General features: G+C 51.2%; 1 protein-coding gene across 1 annotated transcript in view; it reads right to left on the reverse strand.

The window, feature by feature from the left end:
* Positions 1 to 5,450: 5,450 nt before the first annotated feature.
* OPHN1 (oligophrenin 1) overlaps positions 5,451 to 25,233 on the reverse strand; it is a 91,300-nt gene continuing 71,517 nt past the window's right edge. Inside the window, exons 18-24 of the mRNA XM_053273667.1 lie at positions 24,341 to 24,500; positions 17,798 to 17,945; positions 13,593 to 13,901; positions 12,866 to 13,031; positions 11,476 to 11,526; positions 9,026 to 9,078; positions 5,451 to 7,915 (exon numbers count right to left, since the gene is read on the reverse strand). Of these exons, the coding sequence (XP_053129642.1) occupies positions 9,036 to 9,078; positions 11,476 to 11,526; positions 12,866 to 13,031; positions 13,593 to 13,901; positions 17,798 to 17,945; positions 24,341 to 24,500 (877 nt within the window). The 3' untranslated portion in view covers positions 5,451 to 7,915; positions 9,026 to 9,035. The remainder of the gene's footprint in view (positions 7,916 to 9,025; positions 9,079 to 11,475; positions 11,527 to 12,865; positions 13,032 to 13,592; positions 13,902 to 17,797; positions 17,946 to 24,340; positions 24,501 to 25,233) is intronic.

Here is a 25,233-nt window from a genome sequence, read left to right on the forward strand (position 1 = left end):
GTGCAATTCCAAAACACCTTGAAGAGCACCTCAACACCATAGGGGCCAGAAATCACCATCAGCCAATTAAAAAAGCAACTATACTGGGAACAGCCTATATTCTGCAACAATATCTATAACAACAACAGCAACAACACTGATAATAAAATTTAGCCATCCCAGGTCCTTGGGAAAGACTCTATGTCTGGGTAAAACAAACCAGCCAATAACACCTGTCTGACTGTGTAAACAATAATAATAATTAATAATAATATCTTCCCTTGTCACCTCAAATTGGCCCAGTCCTCAGCCACTAAACCTGAAAAGCTCAATTCCAGAGAGGGTATATGGTCAGTATCCTCCGCCATGAAGACAGATGCAAAGAACTCATTCAGTTTCTCTGCAATCTCCTTATCCTCCTTAAGAATCCCTTTCACATCCTCATCATCTAAGGGGCCAACCACCTCCCTGGCAGGTTTTCTACTTTTGATATATTTTTATTCCCCTTGACATCTCTAGCTATATGCTCCTCCTCAAACTCTCTCTTTGCATCCCTTATTGTCTCCTTGCATTTCTTTGGCCAGAGTTTATGTTCCTTCCTGTTCTCTTCATTTGGGCAGGACTTCCATTTTCTGAAGGAAGTCTTCTTCCCTTTTATAGCTTCCCTGACTCTACTTTTTGGCCACGCTGGCATCCTCCTGAACTTGGTGGTACCTTTTCTCCTTTTTAGTATACATTCCAACTGAGCTTCTAGTACTGTGGTTTTAAATAAGTCCCATGCTTTCTGGAGTGATTTGACCCTCCTGACTTTCCCTTTCAACTTCCTTCTTACCAGTCCCCTCATTTTTGAGAAGTTTCCTCTTCTGAAGTCCAAAGCATCTGTATTGGACTTCCTTGATAATTCTCCACTCGCATATCAGCTGAATTGGATCACACTATGGTCACTGCTATCCAATGGTTCTGCAACTCTGACATCTCACACCAGGTCCTGGACACCACTCAGGATTAAATCCAAAGTCGCCATCCCTCTGGTTGGTTCCACAACTAATTGTTCTAAGGCACAGTCATTTAGCATGGCTAGAAATTTGGCCTCTCAGGCATCACCTGAATGCGAATTTACCCAGTCTATGTGTGGGTAGTTGAAGTCACCCATTATCACTGCCCTGTCTCTCTTTGATGCCTCTCTTATCTGTTTCTCCAACTCCAGGTCACTCTCAGCGCTTTGATCCGGAGGGCGATAGCATGTCCCTAGTAACACATTCCCTTTCAGTCCTCGTAATGTTACCCATAATGATTCTGTGGAGGACTCCAGTCCATCTAGGTTTTCTAGCTTGTTGGAATCTATCCCTTCTTTGATATAGGGGGCCACTCCTCCCCCAATCCTCCCCTCTCTGTCCCTTCTATAGAATTTATATCCAGGAATAATCGTGTCCCACTGGTTCTCACCATTCCGCCAGGTTTCCATTACACCCCTTGTATCTATGTTTTCATTAGTAATCAAGCACTCCAGCTCACCCATCTTTGCTCAGAGGCTTCTGGCTTTGGTATATAGACACCTATAGGCCGGGGCCCTTACCATCCTTTGACCCATTTGGAAAGCTGTCCTGTGTTTCCTTCAGCTCAACCCCTGGCTCTGCTCTGTCCCGTTCTGGTTTATTCAAAACATGTTCACCCTCACACCTTCGGGGATTGTGCTGGCCGAAGCAGATACCACCCAGTTCCTGCCGGCAATCCTCCTGGCATCATCCAGCTACAGCCTACATAGGTGTCTACATGGCACCTGACTGATTACAAAGGACTTTCTAGGGCATTCAGGGACACAGGAATGTCAGCCTCCAGCAAGCAGTCCAGACACTTCTCTGTGAAATGCACCAACAATCAGAAGCCAGTCAGCCGATTCCGCCCAGCAAAGGTCTTTGTCTTCAAAAGGTGCTTCGTCAGGAGCAAAGCTTTACTGCTTGTGAAAGTATAAAGGTTTTTCTGACACCAAATTTCGAAAAACATGTCTCTTGCTGACAGGGCCCGAGGCTTTACCCATACGGCCTGGAAATGGCTTTACAGGAAGAACTCATTAGTACAAGCTGTAGCTTTCATCAGGTTCTTAATTGTTCCTATTAGACGTGTAAGAACGGAAGCATAAGTGGAATTCTGCTATTGGTTGCTTGCAACTCTCTGGAAAGGCCCAGGGTAGAACTTAGAAGGGTGAAACAACAAGTGCATTCTGCTGATAGCTATCTCTGGTTACTGATTGATTTTTGTTTACTTAGTACATTTATGTACCACCCCACACAAAAAGGTCCCTGGGCGGTTCACAATATAAAACCAATTAAAACAGTGATGATGCAACTAATTAAGACATTAACGTAATTAAATAATTTAAAACAACAACAACTGTAAAACCAAAGCTTTAAAACTAAAATGCCTGACTAAATAGGTATGTTTTTAGTTCCTTCTTAAAAACATTCAGAGAAAGGGAAACTCTGATTTCATTAGGAAGCGCGTTCTAGAGTCCCGGGGCAACTCTAGAAAAGGCCCAGTTTCGAGTCATCACCAATCGAGCTGGTGGCAAGCACAACCAGACCTCCCCAGATGATCTTCAAAGGCGGTGGGGTTGGTGAAGAAGGCACTCACTTAAATACCTCTGACCCAAGCCTGATTCGTCTTGGCCGAGAACTGCAAGTCTCTGAGGCTCAACCACTCACACAGACCCCCTGCTGCAGAAGTGGAACAGTTTCTTGCCATTCACTCACAAGTCTGGTCTCATCCTGAGGCCTCCTGGGTTTGCCTCAGAAAGTGGTAGACCAGAGTTGCCACCTGCACCAAGTGTAGACCCTCAGCCACCTTGGGGAGCCACTTAAGGACTTGTTCTTTGGAGATCTCCAGGGTGGTTTGTCACACCTAGCAGCAAGAGGCAGAAAATACATTCAGGCTGGTCTAAGATGCCCCGTGCAAATTTTAGCAGCTGTTTCCCACAAAGGCTTATGAGTGTGCTCCTTTAAAGGATTACTTCTTCTTCCCCTGGGATCTTGCCCAGACACTCAGACGGTGTTGTGTGGGGCAGGAGCTGCTCTTTGTCTCCCCACCATCAGAGGTGCAGTGGTTGGGAACATGGAGGAGGGCCAGGGTCAGGTTAAGTTCCCAACTTTGGCTCCCCAGTTGTTGTGGGACTATAATCCTCACCATCCCAGCTACAATGAGTTGAAGCAGGGGGTCATGGCCTGTGAATCCAGCCACAGCCGAAGGGCTCGTGGGCAGCCCATGTTGAGCTGGGCTCTCACGGGATGCACCAGCTGCCAATTCTCAGTTGTTGCTCGACTATCCCAGTTCAGACTCCCTGATGCTCCGTCAGGGTAGAGGGAGGAAGGAGCCAGTGCCTGGCCCCAAGGGTTTTGGGGGGGAGGGGGTCTCCACGCCCAGCCCTCTGGCACCCACATAACTCAGCTCCTTCCTCTCTCATCTTCCCTGGACAGATCCTTGTTTCCTGAGCCACAGAGCAGCCGCCTTCGGTAGTTTCTCCTCTCTCTGGCTCCAGAACCATCCTCAAGCCAACCTGGGATTGAGCGGGAGGGAGGCACAACCAGGCAGCAAGGAGGGGTTCTGCCAAGGTGACCTCCATCTGAATGCAAGAGCCGAGTGGCGGGAGGCAGAGATGGTTGTGCGGAAATGGACTTGGGTTCCAGAAGGCCCCAGCGACTCGTTCAGTGTGAGGAATGAGCCGATAGAAGTTGGAGGCACAGCTCCGACCAGGGGGAAACCCAACGGCCAAACCCCCAGCTTTTCAGATGCTCACACCTGTTCTGTACGGTGCGGATGGCTGGATTTTGGGATCAGGAGATGGCACATCCCTCACTCGGCTAGAGCCCCACAAGTGCTCCAGCGGGGGAGTCCATCGTTTCTTAATGGATGAGGGGCTGATTCTTCACTCCCCATGAGAATCGTGCCTTCGTTCCCAACACCTACTACCATTCTGCAGCCTCAGCGGACACCACAAAGTGAAAGAGTGCTGTGGCTCTGAAATGCTCGCCCTTAGCAGCTACAGAGGCCTAGTAGAGAGGAAGAATCAAGGGGGGCGGGGGGGGAGGGAAGAGAGGCTGACTGGCTTCTCAGCTTGACTAGCAACCCACTCGGCCAGCCACCGCCAGTGCATTTCCTGCCGATCCACAGCTGCACCTTTGCCATGACCCCTTTTCTACTGCTGCTGGGAATCGCCAAGAGAGGCGTCACGGGCAGTCTGCGTGCAAGTTGCCCCGGGTGGCCCTTGTTATCGCTCATCATTTTAACTTGTGCTGGGGCCAAGGCTGGCTCCCAGAGCAGCCTGCTGTTCAGCACAAGGTCAGGTGAGAAGAGCCAGGCTGGGCCAGCCCCATGCCCAAAGAGGGGCCCCGCAGACGAGAGGGCCACCCCCCCCCCCGGCCACTTGCTGTGCTGCTGAGCGGCAAGTGGGTGGCCGGTAGAGTGGCTTGCTCTGCTTTGCCGGAATGCCCCTCCTCTCCCTTGGGGGCCTGAAGAGTACAGCATGCTCCCTGCCCCGTCCATTCTCTGTCCGGACCTGTGCTCTGGGCGCGAGCGAGCTCCGACAGCTGTTGGAGCTGCGTTACCCTCCGAGAGGCTCCAATTGCTCATTCCTCGACTCTGAGAAGTATTTCGTCTTGCTACAACAAAATCCAAGCGTCCCAGTTGAAGGCAGAGCTTCTTGAGTGCAAGGCAGGGGAAAGGCTGCCTTGAAAAAAAGCGGTGTGTGTGTGGGGGGGATGAAATCGGAGCCGCCAAGCTGCCTTGGGCCAGTCTGCGTCCAGGTTATGAAAGGAAGCCTGCACAAGGAGGTGGCTTTTGGTATGCTCCAAATGGCGGCTGCTCCCCCACAGCCATCGAAAGAGAAAAATAAGAAGCAGCCTCAGTCCACCATCAGCCCTGTGTTCCATGTGCTGCTTAAGCGGCTTGCGTGCATGTACAGAGTGCCTCCTACCCTAATTCGGGAGCCCTGCAAAATGGAGGCTGGGAATTTGATGGTGAGCAAAGCCTAAGTCCCAGCTGAGGAGGAGGGTATTTCTTCCTACCTTGTTCGAAAGCTGGGGAGGGAATCGGGGTAGGTAGGGCGTGATCGTGCGCACAATCAGGCTCCCTGCCTCCAACCTAGTTTGTACCTGACACTCGGTCAGCTGACAGGAGCGTGCCCTGCCCCAAGGAGCGTGCCCTGCCCTAGAGGCTTCTCCTTCCTCCGTGTTGACTGTGTGAACGGCCCTGGGGTCTGTGACCATCACGGCCGGGGATGAGGAGGAGGGGAGTTGTAGCCCAACAACATCTAGGGACCAAGTCTGAACTGCGCTGGGCTACGGGAATATGAGAGACTGACACGATCCAGACAAAGGGCTTTCACTCTGCTCTCTGGCACCGTGCCATATTCTGCTCAATGACCTTCAAGTTCTGAAAATAAAATGCCTGCAACTTAAGAAGAGCACACACAAAGGCCATGAGCTGGATCTTTTTTTAATCCATGGAAACTTTATAAACATTACAACTAATCTAATTGGTTTTACCAGACAAAACACATCAGGTGGAAGATACCTTAAGTGCCTTGAAATTCACAAAACAAGTTGAATTGCTGGACATCTTTAGCTTATGATGAATGCAGGCATGAGGCTAGATTTACCACGCCCATGTGCAACACATTAAAGTCAGGATGGCACTCAGCTCTGCCTGACAGGTATATTATATATTTATGCAGAACGTGACCACAAGCGTTGGATTTCAAAGGCTGCAGCCCAGGACGACTGATCACATACTGTCTGGAGTTGCAGCATTCAGGTTTTCCCCTGGTCATCTTCACAGCTGGACTGAGAGTCTACTCCACTCAATGACTGCTTGGAATCATGGCTTACTGCATTAAAAAAAAGAAATTCGCTTGTTCTCTTGACTCCCTTGTTTGGTCACTACAACCTCAGTAGTTGTCTCTGAAGAACACACCCAGGCCATCGCAAGAAAGCTCTGATCCGAGGATTTCGCGAGACCTAGAGGCAATGGCGTCATCGGATTGGGGCCCACTTTTCAAAAGTCACCACCAGAACAGAGTCCAGTCTCTTACTTGGACAGCAGAGTCCCAGCTGCATGGTATCACAGAAGCAACATCAACATGGCCATGAAGCCCACATGGCTTTTATTCTCTTTGACACTGCTAAGCATGCACACAGGGCTGCAAGCTGAGAGCATGGACACCAATGCCGCAGGGAGCATGTTCTTGGCGTCTCTCCTCACCGTGTGCTGCTAAAACCAACATGGCACCCAGAAGAAGAGCCGGGCAGGGCCCTAGCTGCGGCACACAACAGCAGGCCACCGGGGGCTATTTCAAAAGGCACACCACTTCAGGACCTTTGGGCACAGGCCGACCTGCAAAGCGCTGCTCCACTGTACTAGACAATGCTTCCCCTTCTTTTGCTTTGGTCCTTAGGAACCGTGTTTGTTGCCGTGGGAGACTCGTCTAAAGGAATGCTTTGCCCAGGCTTCTGCTAAGGAGAACCCTGGGGCGGAGGAGCCTCGAGAAAGCGCTGCTTGGGCCAGGAGTTCACTACCAGTGGCACTCAAGAGGCTGCTGAACTACAACTCCCATCATCCCCGGCCACAAATTGTAGCTGGGGGTGATGGGAGTTGTAGTCCAGCAACACCTGGAGGACTGCAGGTTGGGAAGCCTGCCACAGACTACACACAGGCTTTCAGTGGAACCGGGACAACGAGGGGTCAGGACGAGAGAGTAAGAATGTAGAGATTAAGAAACACACGCCCCCCCCCACTAGAGCAGAACTGGAGTGTTGTACCCCCCCCCCACACACCCCCAGTAAGTGGATGCCCCTTCAACATGCCCCTTGGCAGCCCCCGAATCTCTCTCTTGCAAGTGCCACTGGCATTGCGCAACAGTCCCACCCCATGCCGAAAGCTACTGGAGACCACTCCGGGTGCCAAAGGTCCCCTGAGCAGGATGAGTCCGCCACGAGACAAAGCAGCCAGGCAACTGGGGCTTCTGCTGCCCAGCACTGAGAGCAGCTCCGGCCGGGACAGGAAGGGCCACCGGAGGGGCGCACAAATGACTCCTGCTTCAGTGGCCAATGTCATTCTGGCTGGGGAGGAAGGAGAGTGTCGGCCCGAAGAGGGTTCCGATCCCTTACAGGCCTCCCCCCCACCCCCGTCCCACAGAACAGCCGCTTGTTGCAGGAGACAGAGGGGGGAGAAAGACAGGGAGACCTCCGGGCATGCGACCTCTCAGCATTTCTCCAGCAGTGCAGGCAGGAGGGAGGGGCTGCTGCTGCAGACGGAACACACAGCCACCCCCAACACTTCAGTTCCTTAAAAAGGTGCGCGGGGGGGGGGGTGCGCGGAGTCAACAGCCGAAGATTCATCTTTACAAAGTCAGGGCGGCCAACTCCCCGCACCCCCCCGCCCCCCACTGCCCGAGGACAGAGACTTCTGGTGAAAGCGGACAACATCTCCAAGGCCCAGGAGGCAAACCCCGGGGTGGGGGTGGAATCACTGGCTGGCAGCTTTGCAGCCAGCCTCGAAAGAGGCTGCTCTTCAGGGCTCTGCCCCTGCGCCTCCCCGGACCACCCATTGCCCTCTCCAGCCAGCCGCAAGCCGGCCTCCACCACACACTCCGCAGACAAACAGGTCCTGTTCTTGGGATGCAGGCAACGGAGGCTCTCGGAGGCAGGGGAGGAGAAGACTGAAGCACGCAACAGGTTTGGGGGGTTCTTTAAATTAACAGCAAGGTGGAGGTCCTTCCTCCCGCTGGAAGATCCCTTTCTCTTGCAGCGACACAAACGATTCACAACGGTATGCGGCAGAGACGACGGGATCCTGCAGGACAGGTGAGCTAGGCGGCACACGGAGCAGTATGGAGAGCAGCTGAACCAGTCTCCCTGGAACCAGCCAGGATCAGCCGTAGGAAAGTCTGGGAGAGGGGGGAAAGGAACAAACACAAGCCAGGTGTGTTAAAGGCAAACACCACAGTCCTAAATACCCTGTGCCTTTTTTCTTTTTGCGGCGACTGTAACCAAAACAGCAAAAAGGACCTTGAAATGTAGGATTCACAAAAGAATCCCAAGTGAATATATTACGATATTTAAACCTGAGCTTAAGAACTTAAGAACAGCCCTGCTGGATCAGGCCCAAGGCCTATCTAGGCTAGCATCCTGTTCCACACAGTGACCACCGGATGCCTCTGAGATGCTCACGGGCAAGAGCTGAGAAGGGTATGCCCCCCCTCCTGCTGTTGCTCCCCTGCATCTGGCATTGAGAGGCATCGTGCCTCTGAGGCTGAAAGTGGCCTAAAGACCTCAGACTAGCAGCCGTGGATAGACCCCTCCTCCATGAATTATCTAAACCACATGTAGCTAGCACCACATCTTGTGGCAGGGAATTCAATAGGTTGATTGTGCATTGTGTGAAAAAGTACATAAGAACGGTGCCGCTGGGTCAGGCCCAAGGCCCATCTAGTCCAGCATCCTGTAGTAAATAAGTTACAGTTATACATATAATCATACACTTGAGAAGTATTTAAAAAGCACTTATGGAGATGCCCCTAACAATTCAATAGAGTCCTTATCAAAGAGCTGGCTGCAGGTGTGCAAATAGTTGAGTTCTATTCCTCAAAGAAATAGAAGAGTTGTTGCAAATGATCAGAAGGGATGCTCTCAAAAGATCTTAATCTGTCCACCAGTCTAATGACAACCCAGGAGGAGAATAGTAGATCACTTAGTTGAAGCCAAAGGGGTTTCAGCCCATTTGTGGTTGTCCTCAGTGACAATAATGCATTGATTTCCTTCTCTTTGTAAACTACCTTGCCAGAAAGGATTTTCTGGCCAAGTTCGCACCAGAAGGGATTATCTCCTTCCTAGTGGACCTCACAATGCTTGCAATCTATTGTTCTTTTGCAGGAGACGACACCACTTCAACATGCAGGCAAGGGGAAACTGGGGGGATGGCCTCCTTCCCGCCATCAGCAATGGCCCCATGCTCACCAAAACACTACCGATCTGGGTGACACAAAACCGAAACGTACCGTCAGCCTCTCAGCTTTCATCACTCGGGAGTCTGCCTTGGGGTGATGAAGTGCTGCAAAGGAAGTGTGGGAGGAAAGGAGGAGGATGGCATTAATTCAAGAAATGAGAGCTGAACTCAGCCAGCCGTGCCCTGGCACCTCCAGACCAGATGGTCAAAATGCAGGTCTTCTCAAACTTGGGTCCCGGATTATGTTGGACCTTCCAACTCCCAACACGCCCAGTTACAACAAAGACAAAGCAACTTTATTTTTTAGCCACCCCATAAATTGCTCTTTGGGCAGCTGAAAACACACACACACACACACACACACACACCCCACATCAACTCACAATGCACAGACACACCAAAATACAAAACCATTTTTCAAAAACTTGGTTTTTTTACATCAATTTTAAAAATCAAATCTAAAACTAAAAAGCCTGAGTGGACAGGAAGGTCTTCACCTGGCATCTAAAAGTACAAAGTGATGGTGCCAGGCAAACCTCACTGAGGAGGCTGTTCCATAACTGGGGTGCCACCACCGAGAAGGCCCTCTTCCTAGTAGCCAACCAGCTCACCTTGGTGGGCGGAGCAGGGCCTCCAAAGAAGGTCTTAAGGTAACCTGAGTCAGAACAAGTATTTATACACCGCTTTTCAACAAAAGTTTCCAAAGTGGTTTACACAGAGAAACAATAAATAAATAAGATGGATCCCTGCCCCAAAGGGCTCACAATCTAAAAAAATGTGGCACATATTGGGCAAGGCACTCTCTCTGGTAACCTGGTGGTCCCAAGCCATTAGGGCTCCACAGGTTAGAACACTGGCTGGAGGTGGGTGGGAGTTGAACTCCAACTACACCTGGGGGCCCAAGTTTGAACCCCTGCTGTAATGGGTTTGTGGGGCTGCCCCTGAAGACAGTCCAGAAATGCCATTAGGTAAGACTGTGGCTGCCAGTCTGCTATCCAAGGCAGGCAGATCAGATCAGCTCATCCCGATTTGCAGCCACCTTCATCAGTTACCAGTTTGTTTCTGAGCTTCATTCAAGGTGCTGATTTTGCCGTTCTAAAGCTCTAAATAGTCTACATAGGCAGCTGCCATATACTGGGTCAGACCATTGGTCTGTCTAGCTCAGTATTGTCTACCCAGACTGGCAGAGGCTTCTCCAAGGTTGCAGGCAGGGTGCTCTCTCAGCACTATCTTGGAGAAGCTGCCAGGGAAGGAACTTTATGCTCTTCCCAGAGTGGCTCCATGCCCTGAGGGGAATATCTTACAGTGCTTACACATCAAGTCTCCCATTCAAATGCAACCAGGGCAGACCTTGCTTAGAGAAGGGGACAAGTCATGTTTGCCACCACAAGATCAGCTCTCCTCTAAAGGTTGTCCTTGTCCTCTAGGAAAAGGCTACACAACTTTCCCCCTCCAGCTGCTGTTGGACCACAACTCCCATCGCCCCTGGTCACTGTGACTGGGGACAATAGGTGTTGCAGCCCAACAACAGCCAGAGGGCCGATGTTGTGCAGCCCTGGTCAAAGACACAGCGGTCTTAAGAAGAGCTGCCCTCTCCCGCCATGAACCTGCCTGAGCAAGAGACACGGCTCTGTGCACCTCCAGCATCGGAGGTCTGGTGGGTGGGTAGCAGGGCCTTTTTAGTGTTGATGCCCACATTGTGGAATGCCCTCCCAAGGTCAGGCAACCTGGCTCCTCCTTTCCTTGCTTTTCAGCATACCATTGTTGCAGCAGGCCTTGAAGATGCCTTAAACTGACTTGGCTACGCTGTTGCGTGTTTTGGTGATCTTTGCCTATTTAATTGCCAAGACAGTACTGTTTTATATTTATTTTGTATCGTGTCTTTAATGGCTGCGAGCCACTTTGGGCAAAGTGGGAAAGCAAGGCGACAAGAACCTGGAAATAAACGAAACTCACAAGGCAACCCTATCCTTGAGTTATGGCAGGCAGATGGAGACAGGATAGCAAGAGAATCCTCTCTGCCAGCGTAATCCCCAGTTCTGAGGGCACAGGGGCACTGCTATGCTGTCACTGTTTTCCATCCATATAACTGCTGCACCATCAACAACAACAGCCAGGGCAGGGGGGGCGGGGAGTGGAACTATGGAACCCAGGGGGAAGCAAGAACCGAGTAGTCCAATAGTAGCAAAGGGGTCCAGGAATCTGCATGGCAGCCCACAAGAGATGCATGACGTGGCCCATAAACACCGGATCCAAGCGATTCACAGGTTTCCAAAAAAGATGTCAAGTATCCCTGCATCTTAGAGAAGTCCTTCACCTTTGTGATCATGAAGAGCAACCTGAAGCCACGACGTGCAGCTTCTGCAGAAGGCTCACGGCAGCGGAAGAGCAGGAGTGTGTTCTTGGAACGCCCCCTCCCAGTCTCCACACCCGAGGATGGAAGAGGGCAATTGTGCCTCTGAACATACGCACACATGCACGCAAGACACAGCTCTCCCTTACCTTCCTGTCCTGAAGGAAGCCGTCTCAAAGAACTTGGTTCTGGAGGCCACCCTGCAGACATAACCAGCACCAGCCATTAATGTTCTGCACAGTGATGAGGCAGCCAGACCGACACAAGAGCAGGCCCAAGACCAGCAGCAGCTCGTTCCAATGAGACCGGGGGGCGGGGGGGTGCCAAAGGAGGCAAAACTGCCCCTGCTTCCCAGCAGCAGCTCGGGTGACTCCTCTTCCCTGCCCCACCTGAGGGCTGTGCTGTCTGAAGGCTGCCTGTATGTCAGGAAGAGCTGCGAGGTTAACTGAGCAGCCCCACCTGACAAATGGCCAGCCTGCAGGCAGTAGGGATGTGCACGGAATTGGTGGTGGCCAGTTTGATGGCGGGGTGTGTGTGTGTGTGTGTGTCTGTGTGTGTGTGGCTTTAAGGAGCCGGGAGGGTGCTCTTACCCACCCCTGCGTTTCCGCCGCCCTGGTGCGCATCGGACTGGAAGTGCCCCGTGCATGCGTGTGGCGCGCCAGTGATGCGTGCACGTGCACCAGGCCTCCGAACCAGATTGTGCACATCCCGAGCAGGCAGTGTGGCTCTTGGGTGGGGCAGGGAAGAAAGAGGAGCCGCCCCGGCTGCCTGCTTGGTGCCCCCCTGGCTCGTTAGGACAAGCCGCTAGTGCCCAGAGGAAGCCCATCTAGCCCAGCCTCCTGTTTCCCACAGTGGCCCACCAGATGCCTCTCTGGGGAGCCCACAAGCAGGAGGTATGTGCATGCCCTCTCGTCTCCTGCTGCTGCTGCTGCTGCTCCCCTGCAACTGGGATTGAGAGGCATCGTGCTCCTGAGGCTGGAGATGGCCCATAGACACCAGCAGAGCCTAGTCTTTATTTCGGCCCTTGACCAGCACAACATAGCCACCGGAACTAGCAGCCATTGATAGCCCTGTGAACTTGTCTACGCCCCACTTCTCAGCTTGCTCCCAGCCAAGTTTCCTTCGATTCATCCACTGACCTTCAGCCTACTGCGATTAATTCTAATTCTGCTTAGGACCAGTGTTCGCTCCCACACGGGTTCCCAGACTGGATGACTACAACTCCCACCATCCCCAGCTCCAACAGCCTTTGGCTGGGGATTATGAGCATTGTGGTCAAAAACATCTGGAAATCCCTGTTACAGAGAGTGCTGCTAGGACTACGGATATTTATGCACCACTTTTCAACAAAAGGTTCTCAAAGTGGTTTGTGGAAGCAAAGAGAGGCGGATGCCGTAGGAAGGTTTCCGAGAAGGTTCCGATCCTTTGCCCTAAGTGCTTTGTTATTACCCCATCGCAGTCTGCGAGAACTCCTACTCTCTCCCACCCCCGCATGAGCTGCTCAGATCCCACCCGATCCTTGATCCACTTGCTACTCACACAGAGGAGTGAGCGTCTCCCGTCCCTCCCGTTATCAACTCTGGCTTCGACTCCAGCTTCTGAGGCGTGGGGGCTTTGCACGGGGGATCTGGTGGTCTCACTGGAGGACGCGTTATCACTGGTCTCTCCCCGGCTGACCGCACTTTCGTGAAGCCTTCGTACTCACCTGGGTGGGAAAGGAAGAAACACTGTTGGTTGTGCAGTGGAGTGGCCAGAGCAAGTGGGAGTGGGGGGGGGGGCTTTGTGGGACTCCCAAGCAGACCTTGTCGGGGGCTGCACATAATAATGCCCCAGCCACTAAGCGATGCGCAGCTGACTCTTGAGCAGAGATGCCACTCCAGGCTCGGTGGGTGGGTCCACCCACTGAAACTGGCCTTGGGAGCGGAGCCAGAACTGGTCACCGCTTGCCACCTGCCTGACTCAAGGATGGCCTCAGCCAGAGGACCTCTGACCACAGGCAGGTTTGCATGGCAACAGGCAGCCCTGGGGATGGACCCCCGTTGCACAGACTTGTGCACATGCTGGATGCTTCTCCTCTTCTGAGGATAAGCAGACAGCAACGTCCGTGCACGCCACACCAATTTAAAAGGTCACTCAGTGCCAACGGGACTGCTGGGGGATGGAAAATCCAAATCCAGCATATGCACGCCAACACACACACATGTGAAATATTGCAAGGTAGATGACAAATCACAAAGCAACACACACAGAGGCCAGGAAGACTTACTCTCCTTGCCACAAATCCCAGGCTTTGGAGCGAGCCTCTTTGCATGGAGCGTGGAGGTCTTCAGAGAGCCTGTCGCGGGCATGACGCCGTTTGCAGCTTTGTTGGAGAATTTCGGCCCGCCATCTTGGAGCCGGGACACCAGCCTCCCCACGTCCACCTCTGCACACTGGTCGGACTTGTTTTCGGAGCCCGGCTTCCCAGGATCAGCCTCGACTGCCCTCTGCACAGGCAGCCTGCTGCGTTGTAGCGGCTTGGGAGCTTCTGTGTAATGAGGGCTGATGGTGCCATTGGGAGTAAGCCCATCGTCCACTGCAAGGGAAGCCAAGAGAACCATCATGGACGAGAATTCCCCCCCCCCCCCCGCAAAGATACTCTTGCATATGAATCCCAGCCATGGATACATCCTGAAAAGCAGCTGACTAACGTAGGAGTCACATGTTCTCAAATGACCTTCACTTGATTAGAACAACAAAGAGACACTTTAACGAACAGCATCAATACTTACAAAATCAAGTTTATTGGCTGGATCATTTATTAGGTGTTTTTCAGTTGCTCTCAAAGAGCTTTACAATACATACATTCATTAATGGGGGCTAGCCCAAGACTCCTCCTCACCCACTCCGGCTGGCCCCAACCTTTTCAAAATGGGACCTTTCTCGCCCTGTTCAGCAGACATTGGGATAGAAGGAGGCCTAAACTGCAGCTAAATCTATCCATGGTCCTTTTTCATGCACTTCAAGTTAACTGGAAAACTGGCAGGAAAAAGCCGAGAATGTCGATTCACCCCAAGAGACACTTGCTCAGTCCTGCTGCTGGATTGCTCAACTGTGATGGATAGGTGACAGGAAGCAAGTTCACATGCCCCTCCCCTCAGGCTTGCCTTTACCTCTCCCCCAGGATTATTCTGCCCCTACAATTCAGGAGCCCAAGACTACCTGTGTTTTAAGGTGTCCACAGAAGAATTATTATTATTATTATTATTTTGGCCAACTCCATTTAGAATCAACCCACATTTTGCAACCTTGGCTAGAAGTTTAGAAACTAGGTTTTAGGTTAGTTAAGATCAGCAGGAAAACTGGCGCAAACATATATGTTTGCCACGTTTGACTGCAATGTAATTTTAATCAAATTTATCCATCATGAAACTATATATGGTTCCATCATGAAACTATATATGGCAGCATATATGGGATTCCCAGGTGGCCTCTCATCTAGCCATGACCAGCCCTAGATCTGCTTAGTGGACAGAGACACATTTTTCTCCCTCTCTCACAACCCTAGAGCCAGGGGCCATCCCATGAAACCGGTTGCCAGGCAATTTAGGACCAACAAAAGGAATGACTTCTTCATACAGCGCACAATTAGTCTATGGATTCCTCTGCCACGGGAGGTGGTGATGGCCACCAGCTTGGGTGGCTTTAAAAGGGGCTTAGGCAAATTCATGGAGAACAGGGCTATCAATGGCTACTAGTCTGGTGGCTGTGGGCCACCTCCAGCCTCAGAGACAAGATGTCTCTGAATACCAGTTGCAGGGGAGCAACCGCACAAGAGAGGGCATGCCTTGTACTCTTGCTTGTGGGCTTCCCAGAGGCATCTGGTGAGTGACTGTGGGAAACAGGATGCTGGACTAGACAGGCCTTGCACCTGATCCAGCTGGGCTGTTCTAAAGATTGCTGCATCAGATGCCTTCAGACTATGCCTGGGAACCACTGACAGAGAAGGCAGAAATTCTCAAGCAAAAGAGCGTGCAAGCCCATCCAACTCTGATTAGACAATCTGGCGGCATTTTGTCTGTACCAAGTCTGGCTAAATTCACAAGAAACTGCAGAGATGCTAGCTAAGTGGAATCAGTGACTGTTTCAACATGAGCCTGAAATATGCAAATCCCCCCCCCCTCATTTGTAACCCAAGTCAACAGGCTGTGCCAGCGGCAAAAATTAAATGGTGATCAGTTATCACAGGAAGATGGATTGTCAAAAGACACAAAGAAATCAACCATAGAGGAGCAAAACACACCCAGAAAAAATGGATTCGTCTAGTCCCTGTCAACGATCTTTAGAACATTAGCAGGTATAGCATGTTCTGGGAAAACTGCAATTGGACAATAAAGGAATTGCCGTAACTGTGGCCAAGATTCTTCCAAGATTTAATTGAACTGCCATAATTGTGGCCAAGATTCTTCCAAGATTTAATTTGCTGCAAACAAAACAAGCTTCATACCCACCGCCTGGCTGGAAGAGGCCTTCCATCAGCATTCGCCAGCCATGACTCATGCGAGTTCTGAATAGGTTCCCAGTGGTGCCTTGTGCAAAGTCACGCTGGCCACCACCAACTGCACAGGTTCAGTGGGCTTTCAAGAAGGTGGTGCATTTCCTCTTCATGACAAGCTGACCCCACAGCATGGAAGATGCCTCCTGCCCCGGCAGCTCCGAAAGTCAACTGCCAAGCCAAACAAACCACTCTGGTGTCTCCAGCTGATTTACTTCTCTGAAACCTGGAGCCCACGTGGTCCATTTAGAGCTCAGAAGAAGGAAGAGAGGCGGCGGCTGCGTCCCGGGTTCTCTGGCTGGGAAGCAACAAGCCAGGCCAACGCAAGGGCCCCAAACACGAGCCTGCTGAGAGTTTGGGAAGCTGACCTCCCAAATCAGGTCACAGACTCCTGCTGAAACTCCCCGTGGTTTCAAAGACAAATTTCCCAGGCAACACTGGGGCAGGCACCCGTTCAAGAAAAATGAGGCTGCACCTGAGGCTCCCCTTTGGGCTTGTAGATGAGAACATAAGAACAGCTCTGCTGAATCCGGCCCCAAGGAGGCCCATCTAGTCCAGTGTCCTGATTCACACAGTGGTCCACCTGGTGCTGCTAGGAAACCCACAGGCAAAAGGTGAGGGCAGGCCCTCTCTCCTGCTGTTGCTCCCCTGCAACTGGGATTCAGAGGCATCCGGCTGCTGAAACACGAGGTGGCCCACAGCCACCAGACTAGTAGCCGCTGATAGACCTCTCCTCCATGAACATAGGAAGCTGCCATATACTGAGTCAGACCATTGGTCCATCTAGCTCAGTATTGTCTACACAGACCGGCAGAGGCTTCTCCAAGGTTGCAGGCAGGAGTCTCTCTCGGCCCTCTCTTGGAGATGCTGCCAGGGAGGGAACCTGGGACCTTCTGCTCTTCCCAGAGCAGCTCCATCCCCTACTAAGGGAAATACCTTATGGTGCTCACACTTAGAGTCTCCCATTCAGTTGCAGTCGGGGTGGACCCTGCTTAGGTAAGGGGACAAGTCATGCTTGCTACCACAAGACAAGGTCTAAAAAAAGAATTCATCCAACCCCCTCTTAAAGCCATCTGAGTTGTTGGCCGTCACCACATCTTGTGGTAGAGAATTCCACAAGTTGTTTATCTGTTGTGTGAAAAGGTACTCCCTTTTTTGGTCCTGAATTCTGTTCCGAGCTCAAAACACACTCTTCACCTGAAGGGTGTTCTGTTTTGAGCTTGATCCTTGGCCACTGTATCAAACAGAAGATGGAGCGGACAGTCAATGCATGTGTGCTTAACCTTATTAGCAGAATCTAGAGGGCAGAGACCTCCACAAGTGGGCCCCTTGCCTGAATTCGGCTCACACTCCCAGCTCACCACAGCCTGCTGCCTCTAGGACAACCAACACAGGAGGGAGGGAGGATGACCCCACCAATGCTGGAAATGTGGCAGTGAGCATCTCTTTCCACAGATGTGACTGGGCTGGACTACCAGTCCCATCACCCCCTGTGGGAAGTGATGCTCAGAGATCATTTTTAGTAAGGAGAGACAGAGCTGCTACTTCTCCCGTTTGTGCAAGAGGGTTCCTCTGGACCTACAAATACACATTAAGTCTTCCTGTCCAACATAAACACTGGCCTCATCGATGCAATTATTTGACTCTAGGCTCATCATGGGCTGCCTGCATTTGCATGATGGTGTGATCCCATGCCAAGGTGGGACTCTCAGAGTCATCTCGGAGTCATCATACCACAAACCATCTTGGTGTGAGTTTACACAATCTCGCTAATGTCAGTAACCCACATTAAACCTAGATTCAAGCAACGGTGTGAGCCAGGCCTGTGTCTCTGCTGCAGCAAAGGCAAAGTGGCTCTGACCACCTCACGTGCCTCTTTCCCGACGGATGGCAAGCGGAATGCCAGCCCCGTGTGGCCCTGGCACAGCTCAACTCACCTTCGTTGACTTCCACGGAGCCTCCGAAGAAGACGGGCCTCTCTCTCAGAGGGCGCTTGGAGATAGTGATGGGCTTGTGCCGCCGGGTGGCCACCCGAGGTGGGGGCACAGGTGGTGCAGCATTGTCCTCAGGGGGCCCGGAATAGATCTGGTGGGGGGAAGTATGGAGAAGCACATGACTTCATAGGACCATAGGAAACTGCCCTATACTGAGTCAGACCTTTGGTCCATCTAGCCGAGTATTGTCTTCACAGAGTGGCAGCGGCTTCTCCAAGGCTGCAGGCAGGAATCTCCCTCAGCCCCTTCTTGGAGATGCTGCCAGGAAGGGAACTGGGAACCTTCTGCTCTTCCCAGAGCGGCCCCATTATCCCCTGAAGGGAATCTCTTCCAGTGCTCACACATCAAATCTCCCATTCAAATTAGGCAACCAGGGTGGACCCTGCTTAGCGAAGGGGACAAGTCATGCTGGCTACCACCAGACCAGCTTCTCCTTCCCTTCAGCCTCTTCCCAGCTCAACACTCAGGAACCTAGGAAGCTGCCTTATACCAGTTCATTTGTTCATCTAGCTTGGTATTGTCTACACCAGGCCTGCTCAACTTAGTCCCCCACCCCAGCTGTTTTGGGGCTATAACTCCCATAATCCCCAGCAGCGTCCCCTTCTAACAGGGGTTCCCAGATGTTGTTGACTACAACTCCCAGAATCCCCAGCTGCAATGGCTTTTGCTTGGGGATTCAGCCACAGTGGCCAACAGCCAGGGATCATGGGAGCTGTAGGCCAACATCTGCAGAAGGGCCGAAGTTGAGCAGCCCCGGCCTACAATGAGTGGCTCTCCAAGGTTTCAGGTAGGAATCTTTCCCAGCCTTACCTGGAGATGCTGCTAGGGAGTGGACCTGGGGCCCATCTGCATGCAAATGCTCTTCCACTGAGCCCCACCTCCCTCAGGAGAATATCTTACAGCAGACATTTCTCACAGGCAGGCACCCATCCAAATGCAAGCCAAGGCAGACCCTGATCAGCAGAAGGGGACAATTCATGCTTGCTACACAAGGCCAGCTCTCTTCCCAACACTCTCAAAAGCAAGCTAATCTTGGTGGAGTGGCCACCCTGGGGTGTTCTGCCAGCTTCATTAGCCAAAAGGAAAGGAAAGGTTGTACTGTCGAGTTGGTGTCGACTCCTGGCGCCCACAGAGCCCTGTGGTTGTCTTGGGTAGAATACAGGAGGGGTTGACCATTGCCTCCTCCCACGCAGTATGAAATGATGCCTTTCAGCACCTTCCTACATCGCTGCTGCCCGATACAGGAGTTTCCCATATTCTGGGGGAAACACCCAACAGCCAAACAGCTTGTAAACTCAACTGCACTGGAGTTGGCCGATAGTAAGGCACTGAGTCCCCAGCATGAAGGTGCACCAAACAGGAGGTTTGCCTGTGGTCTTCCCATCACACAGCTGTTCAAGGAGCCTAGCTGGGGAGTGGAGAGCTTGGCAGCTCCATCGTAGAAAGCCACAGTGTGTGCCACAGTTCTACCAGAAAGCACAAGGAAGCCACGACAAAACTACGGATCTGGCTCTTGATGCAGGCTCCTTGCATTCTTAGTGAGGGCTCTCTCATTGATCTCTCTCTCGCATTTCTTTGCAACGCACAATAATGAAGAAAAGCAAACACAAAACTAGCTGTGTGGGTCTTAATGCAGCCTTGTCCAACTGATTGATGGCACTGAAAGCAGCTGGATTTCCCACCCTGCCGATATGGAGGAACGGAGTTTTCTGCTAAGTTACATAAACAAATGCCCTGATTGTTTTAGAATTGAGAACGGAACCCAGAGATTCACGGTGGATCTTCCGGCTGCCAGTGAAAGCTTCTGTTACAGTGCTAGTAGCAATTTGCAAGCTGTATCAAGTCTAGTGGAGATCTTGATTAACCCATCTCAGTTGATAAAGGGGTCTCATGGGAAGCAGCAACATTTGGCTCTGAGAGACTTATCTGCCTCGGGGGCTTTGGTGAGAATGCAGTTTATTTCATGTTTAGAAGCTCCTATCCCTCTCAGGCTGGATGCAGATGCAACACCAGGCCGTGGAAACCTTTGCCTGCAAAGCAATTCTCCTGCTATTAGCCACGGAGAGGGGCATGGAACAGAGCACCCTTTCCACTTCCGGGGCTAACAGAAGCTTCGGGGGGACGATTAAAACCAGGGCTGGGGCATAGAAGCAAGGAATGAAATCTCCCTGCAAGCCAAATCATGCCACTCTGCGGTTCCTCTTCGAACAAGGGGGGAAAGGCATTGGTAGTCCCAACCACGGAGTTCCCACGTCCTGCCTTGCTTGGTTCTTTGGAAAGAATATCAGAATGCGGAGAAGGACAACCCCTGGCAACAGAAACGCAGCATGGTGTGTGTCACTTTTACAGCACCCGTCTATATTTAGCTAAAGCGAGCAGTATCTTTAAATCAGTCAGTTTCATAGGTAGCCTCTTTGGAATGGGCTGAGGAGTCACGGACCAGAATCTTCCTCATCCTCATCACACACACAACTGAGCAATTTACAACTGGGTGCCCTGTTGACAGTGAACCAGCAGCGGATTAACACACGAGTCCAAGGCAGCAGGAGAGGGAAGAGAATTGCCCCAGTTAACAGCCAACACCACCTGTTGCATTTCCAGAGATGTTTCAGATATATCCATCATGCACATTTTTAACTGGGTGGCCACTTGTCTCCACCCCCCCCCCACCCCTCAGCAGCTGTCCATGAGGAGCAGGACCTTCTCAGGAGCTCTACCAGGCCACCAACAGCCCAGCCTAGCCCCAACAGTGAGAGAGCCCCAGGTTGGCCAGTGAATGCTGGGATTGGACTACAACTCCTATCATCCCCTGCTACAATTTACTGTCACCGGGGATGATGGGAGCTGTAGTCCAACAGCAGCTGTATGCCAAGTCAGCTGATTTCACTGCCCCCACCCCCACCCCTGCTGCTCCCTTGCACGAGACATCTCCTTGGCTTGGCAACTATTGTTGGTTTCTTGGTTTCTGCTGAAATGAGCATATTCATCTGTTTATTTCCTGTTTTGCCGCTGTGTCTTTTGGGAATCAGCTGATCCCGTTGTTTGACATTATGCTACTGGGAGGATTTTGTTAGAATTTGTACATAAAGAGCTGCAGAACATCTTGCAATATAGAGCAGATAATAAAACTTGCTTGGTGTAGTTTATTTTAAAGCACTTGCCAAGGAGGAGGGAAACTGAAGCAAAATCCCAACTGCCTAGCCTTGCTTCGGTTTCCCTCCTCCTTGGTAAGCATTTTAAAATAAACCCTAGCTGTGCCCTTCCTCCTCCCAGGGGCTTCTGCTTTAAAGCCTGGCATATGAGCCGAAGAGAGAGAGACTGACTGAATGGCTGCCATGCCAGTGCTTAAGCCATGTGAAGGGGCTCATCTCCTTTTTACCGCTTCCCAGGCTGCAATAGACACACACAAGCTGTCAGCGTGGCACTTCTGGGCCTGCTTTTTCCTCGCCAACATAGAAGATCCCCTCTGCCCAGGAGTTTGCTCTCGGAATATCAATATAGGGGCAGCATTTCAACCCCCCTTTGCTATGATTATTAAGATCTCTTGTCCCAAGATCCCAAGCATGAAGGGAAGGTATCAGTCTCTAGTGGGCTCTACTTCTGGTGAACCACCGCACCGTTCTCCACAGCTGGGAACACAAAGAAACAGCCCGTTCTCCCGTCTTGCATCAACTCGTAGCCACATCAAAAATGAGCGAAGAGCAAGAGCAATTGCAGGTCTGGCCACAGCAGAGCAAAGGCTGTATTTCAGAGAAGGGGCTTTCAAGCTCCTTGCCCTGCAGGATTGATTTCCATGCTGGTGGGCCTGCCAAGACGGCCCTTCATCTTTCAGTTTACGGGTTATTTGTTTGGTGCACAGACCTTGCCACACCCTGCAGATCAGCGGAAAAGTATCTCTGGGATACAGAGGCATTGGAGCAAGCATTCGGTCCATGTGGGGCCACCCGCTGCCCTGTCTGTCACCATGCTCTTTAAAAAGGAAGCTTCTAACCCTTGTGGCTGAGAAGTCACCTGGAGAGTGACTGGGCAGCGCTGGCCGAGGCCCCCAAAGCCAGAGACGTGGAAGAGCTGGATTTTCATGGGTTGCATCAATGGAGCTTCAGTGTCCCAAGGAGCACGAAAGGTGGCTCTTTTCTTTCCCACCCCGTCCAAGAGCCACACCGCCTGCAGGCTGGCCATCAGGTAGAGCTACGTGGGCCAAGCTGCTCTTTGGTGTCCAGGCTTGCACAGCAATGAGTAGCAGAGGCAGGGGGAAAGATTCAACACGGCAAAAACAGCAGAGTAAGACCTCAGCAAGTACACTCATCCCTTGCCAATGGGTTCCATTCTGGCAAAACCTCGCCACTGGCAAATTTGCGGTTGGCGAGACATTAAAGTCTATGGGAAACAGGAGGTTAAGGGGACCACAACCGCAAGAAGACCTAGAAGTATATGCTGGCCTTGGGCCGAAATAAACAAATACAGACAGACAGACCTAAAAGTGGGGGGCGGGGAGGAAATACAAAACAAATGCTTTTTTAAAAAAATCACCCCAAAAAATCTGTAATATTGCCAAGAGTCACCAAGAAGATTGAGCAGATCGAACTTCTGGGCGGTGTTTGAAACACCCACCCACCGCCAATCACTCAAAAGCATTTTAAATTGGCATGGGGCAGCAAGTTCAGCAAGGGTCACCAAGGGGAATGAGCAGGTCGAATCTCTGAACCCCTCCAAAATCACTAAAAAAAAACCCCAACCAAAAACCCTTGCCAAACGTGGCTGCCAAGACCTGTCACAATTTCCCATTCCCGTATCCTCAGAACCATGGTTTGCAAAAGCGTGGTTGCGAAGGGATGTCTGTAGGCTAAATTTGATTTATACAAGTTGCAGAATCCAGCTTTTCTTGGGGCAGAATCTGGGATTGCCTAAGCTCAGAACATTAATGTATTTAGGACACAACCCTAAGATTTGCATAGCTCAAGAATTCAAATCACTGGGACGATTCCCCGGCCCCATTTGGACCGCCTGACGACACCACCACCCCGCCCCCTAACCTCTTCAAGAAGCCGGGTTTGCACTGCTGCCATGGAAGTCACTTTTATATTCTTCACAAGTGTGCCAAAATATTGACCTAATCTCAGCTTTGCAGACGAGGGTTTTATGTAATGTTGAGAGCCGTTTCCAGAGGGATCAAGTTTTTAATTTAGCTGTAGTGCTCGAGTTTAAAGCTGTCAAAGCAATAATTACCCACACCGACTCAATGAACAATTTCCCTGTCCTTCGAGCCTTCATAATTCACCATGTAAATATACCATGCCAGCTTCAAACTCATTTGAAGTGTTTGCTTATATGTGAAATGAAACATTTTCGACTCCAAGCCCACACTCACAAGCACCAGTCTAATAAAATGTTACTCGCTTAACCTTATCGTCGCAGAAATTAAAGGCCAGGAAAGAAGTCGTCTTACTTTTAATTAAAAAGACCTCATTCCAGAGATTAGAAACAGCTAGTTATACTGTTCTCTCCTCCTCATGCTGGCCATAAAAACTGTATGTCAACTGTTGGCATAAAAATACAGGGGGGCGGGGGGGGGAGAGAGGAGAGCCTGTCTTGCGGCAGCAAGCATGCACTGCCCCCTTTGCTAAGCAGGACACACCCTGGTTCACATTTGGATGGGTGACTCCATGTGAGCTCTGTCTGCTGTAAGATATGCCCCTCAGAGGAAGGGGCCAGAGCATAGTGCTCGAGTGTGTGCGTGCAGAAGGTCCCCGGTTCCCTCCCTGGCAGCATCTCCAGGTAGGGCTGGGAAAGACTCCTGCCTGCAACCTTGGAAAAGCCGCTGCCAGTCAGTGCAGACAATACTGAGCTAGAGGTACGAATGGTCTGACTCGCTATAAGACAGCTTCCTATGTCCCTACATAAAAGGCCTGCTTTTTCTCATTTCAACATCTATGGTTAGTTCTGAACGTTTCCTAGGGGCAATTTACAGTCAACACAAAACCCTCTTGGCTGCTTTCTAGAGCTGCACTAAACATTCTTTTCGCAGAACATTTGCACAGAAGGCCGGTGGGAGCTGCTGCCAGTCAGAGCACAGAATCCTGTGCCTAGAGGGACCATGGCCTGACTCAGGAGGTCAGCATCACAGACCCTAATTTCACCGACTACCTGCAAAAGGAAGCAGGAGGGGCCAACGGTTCTTCCCAAAGTAGGCCAGGGACTCATGCCAGACCCTCCCCGACTGACCAGTTGGTTTCCAGTTGCTCTGCACCCAGCTTTGGGGCTGGCTGCTTCTCCTGGACTCCTTCTCTGTTTTGTCTGCGTGCTGACCTCGTTCATGCCTGCCCTGGTCTTCTCAAGCCAAGCCTGTCTCATCGCGGGCACCCATGAGACCTTATCCTGCGAGGACTCCCTTCCTTCCCCCAGCCCTGCTTCTGCTCTCGTAGGCTTCCGGTAGAGACACTTTTTGCAAGACCAGCCAAAAGTGCCTCAGCAAAGGAGGTGCCCTACCTTGTCCAGGTGCTCAATGAGGATCTCTACCACAATGTTCTGGAACTTGATGTTCATCATCGCCGCAACCGTGTCTTCCTGAGCACGCATGAGAGTGGGGCCGAAGATCACCCCCATGTTGGAGGGGGACATCAGGTTCTCCCTGCTGTGTTCGCACACGCTGTCAGGGGCAGAGAGAAACACACTCAGAGGAGAGGGGAAAGTGGTCCTTATTGTAGTCCTATACCACCCTATATTAGATCTCTGGGCAGTTTTCAACCAAAACCCAGCAATAAAAACCCCAAATCACCCAAAACGAAATAAAATAACCATCAATACAACTGTAAAACCTTATAAACGAAAAGCCCGATAAAACAGGTGCATTTTCAAAATTCTCTTAAAAACAGTCTGAGATGGGGATCAATCAATCGATACAGTCACAGACCAACACACACTCTGAAATGGGGAGGTTCCGATCTAATTCAATGATAGAACCAGGAACCTCATGACTGAGTTTGTGCCCAGTTACGATACCGGAGCCTGCAGACATTTAGGCCGCAGAGCCCCTCAAGGTGGCAGCCGAGTGTGAAGTTCGGCACTGCACATTCTAGCTCAAGATGGGGTGAGATGGGTTGGTTAGTCATGCAGGGAGGAGGATTCTTTTTTATTCATGCGGTTTGTTTATAAATTATTATTGTTGTTGTTGTTGTTTACACAGTCAGACAGGTGTTATTGACTGGTTTTTATTATTATTATTATTGCTTGTTTACACAGTCAGACAGGTGTTATTGACCGGTTTGTTTTATCCAGACATCGAGTCCTTCCCAAGGACCTGGGAGGGCTGGATTTTATTGTCAATTGTTATAGATATCGTCGCAGAATATAGGCTGTTCCCAGTAAAGCTGCTTTTTGGA

The sequence above is a fragment of the Hemicordylus capensis genome, chromosome 11, assembly GCF_027244095.1.
Source record: "Hemicordylus capensis ecotype Gifberg chromosome 11, rHemCap1.1.pri, whole genome shotgun sequence".
In the NCBI taxonomy this organism is placed as follows: Eukaryota; Metazoa; Chordata; class Lepidosauria; order Squamata; family Cordylidae; genus Hemicordylus; species Hemicordylus capensis.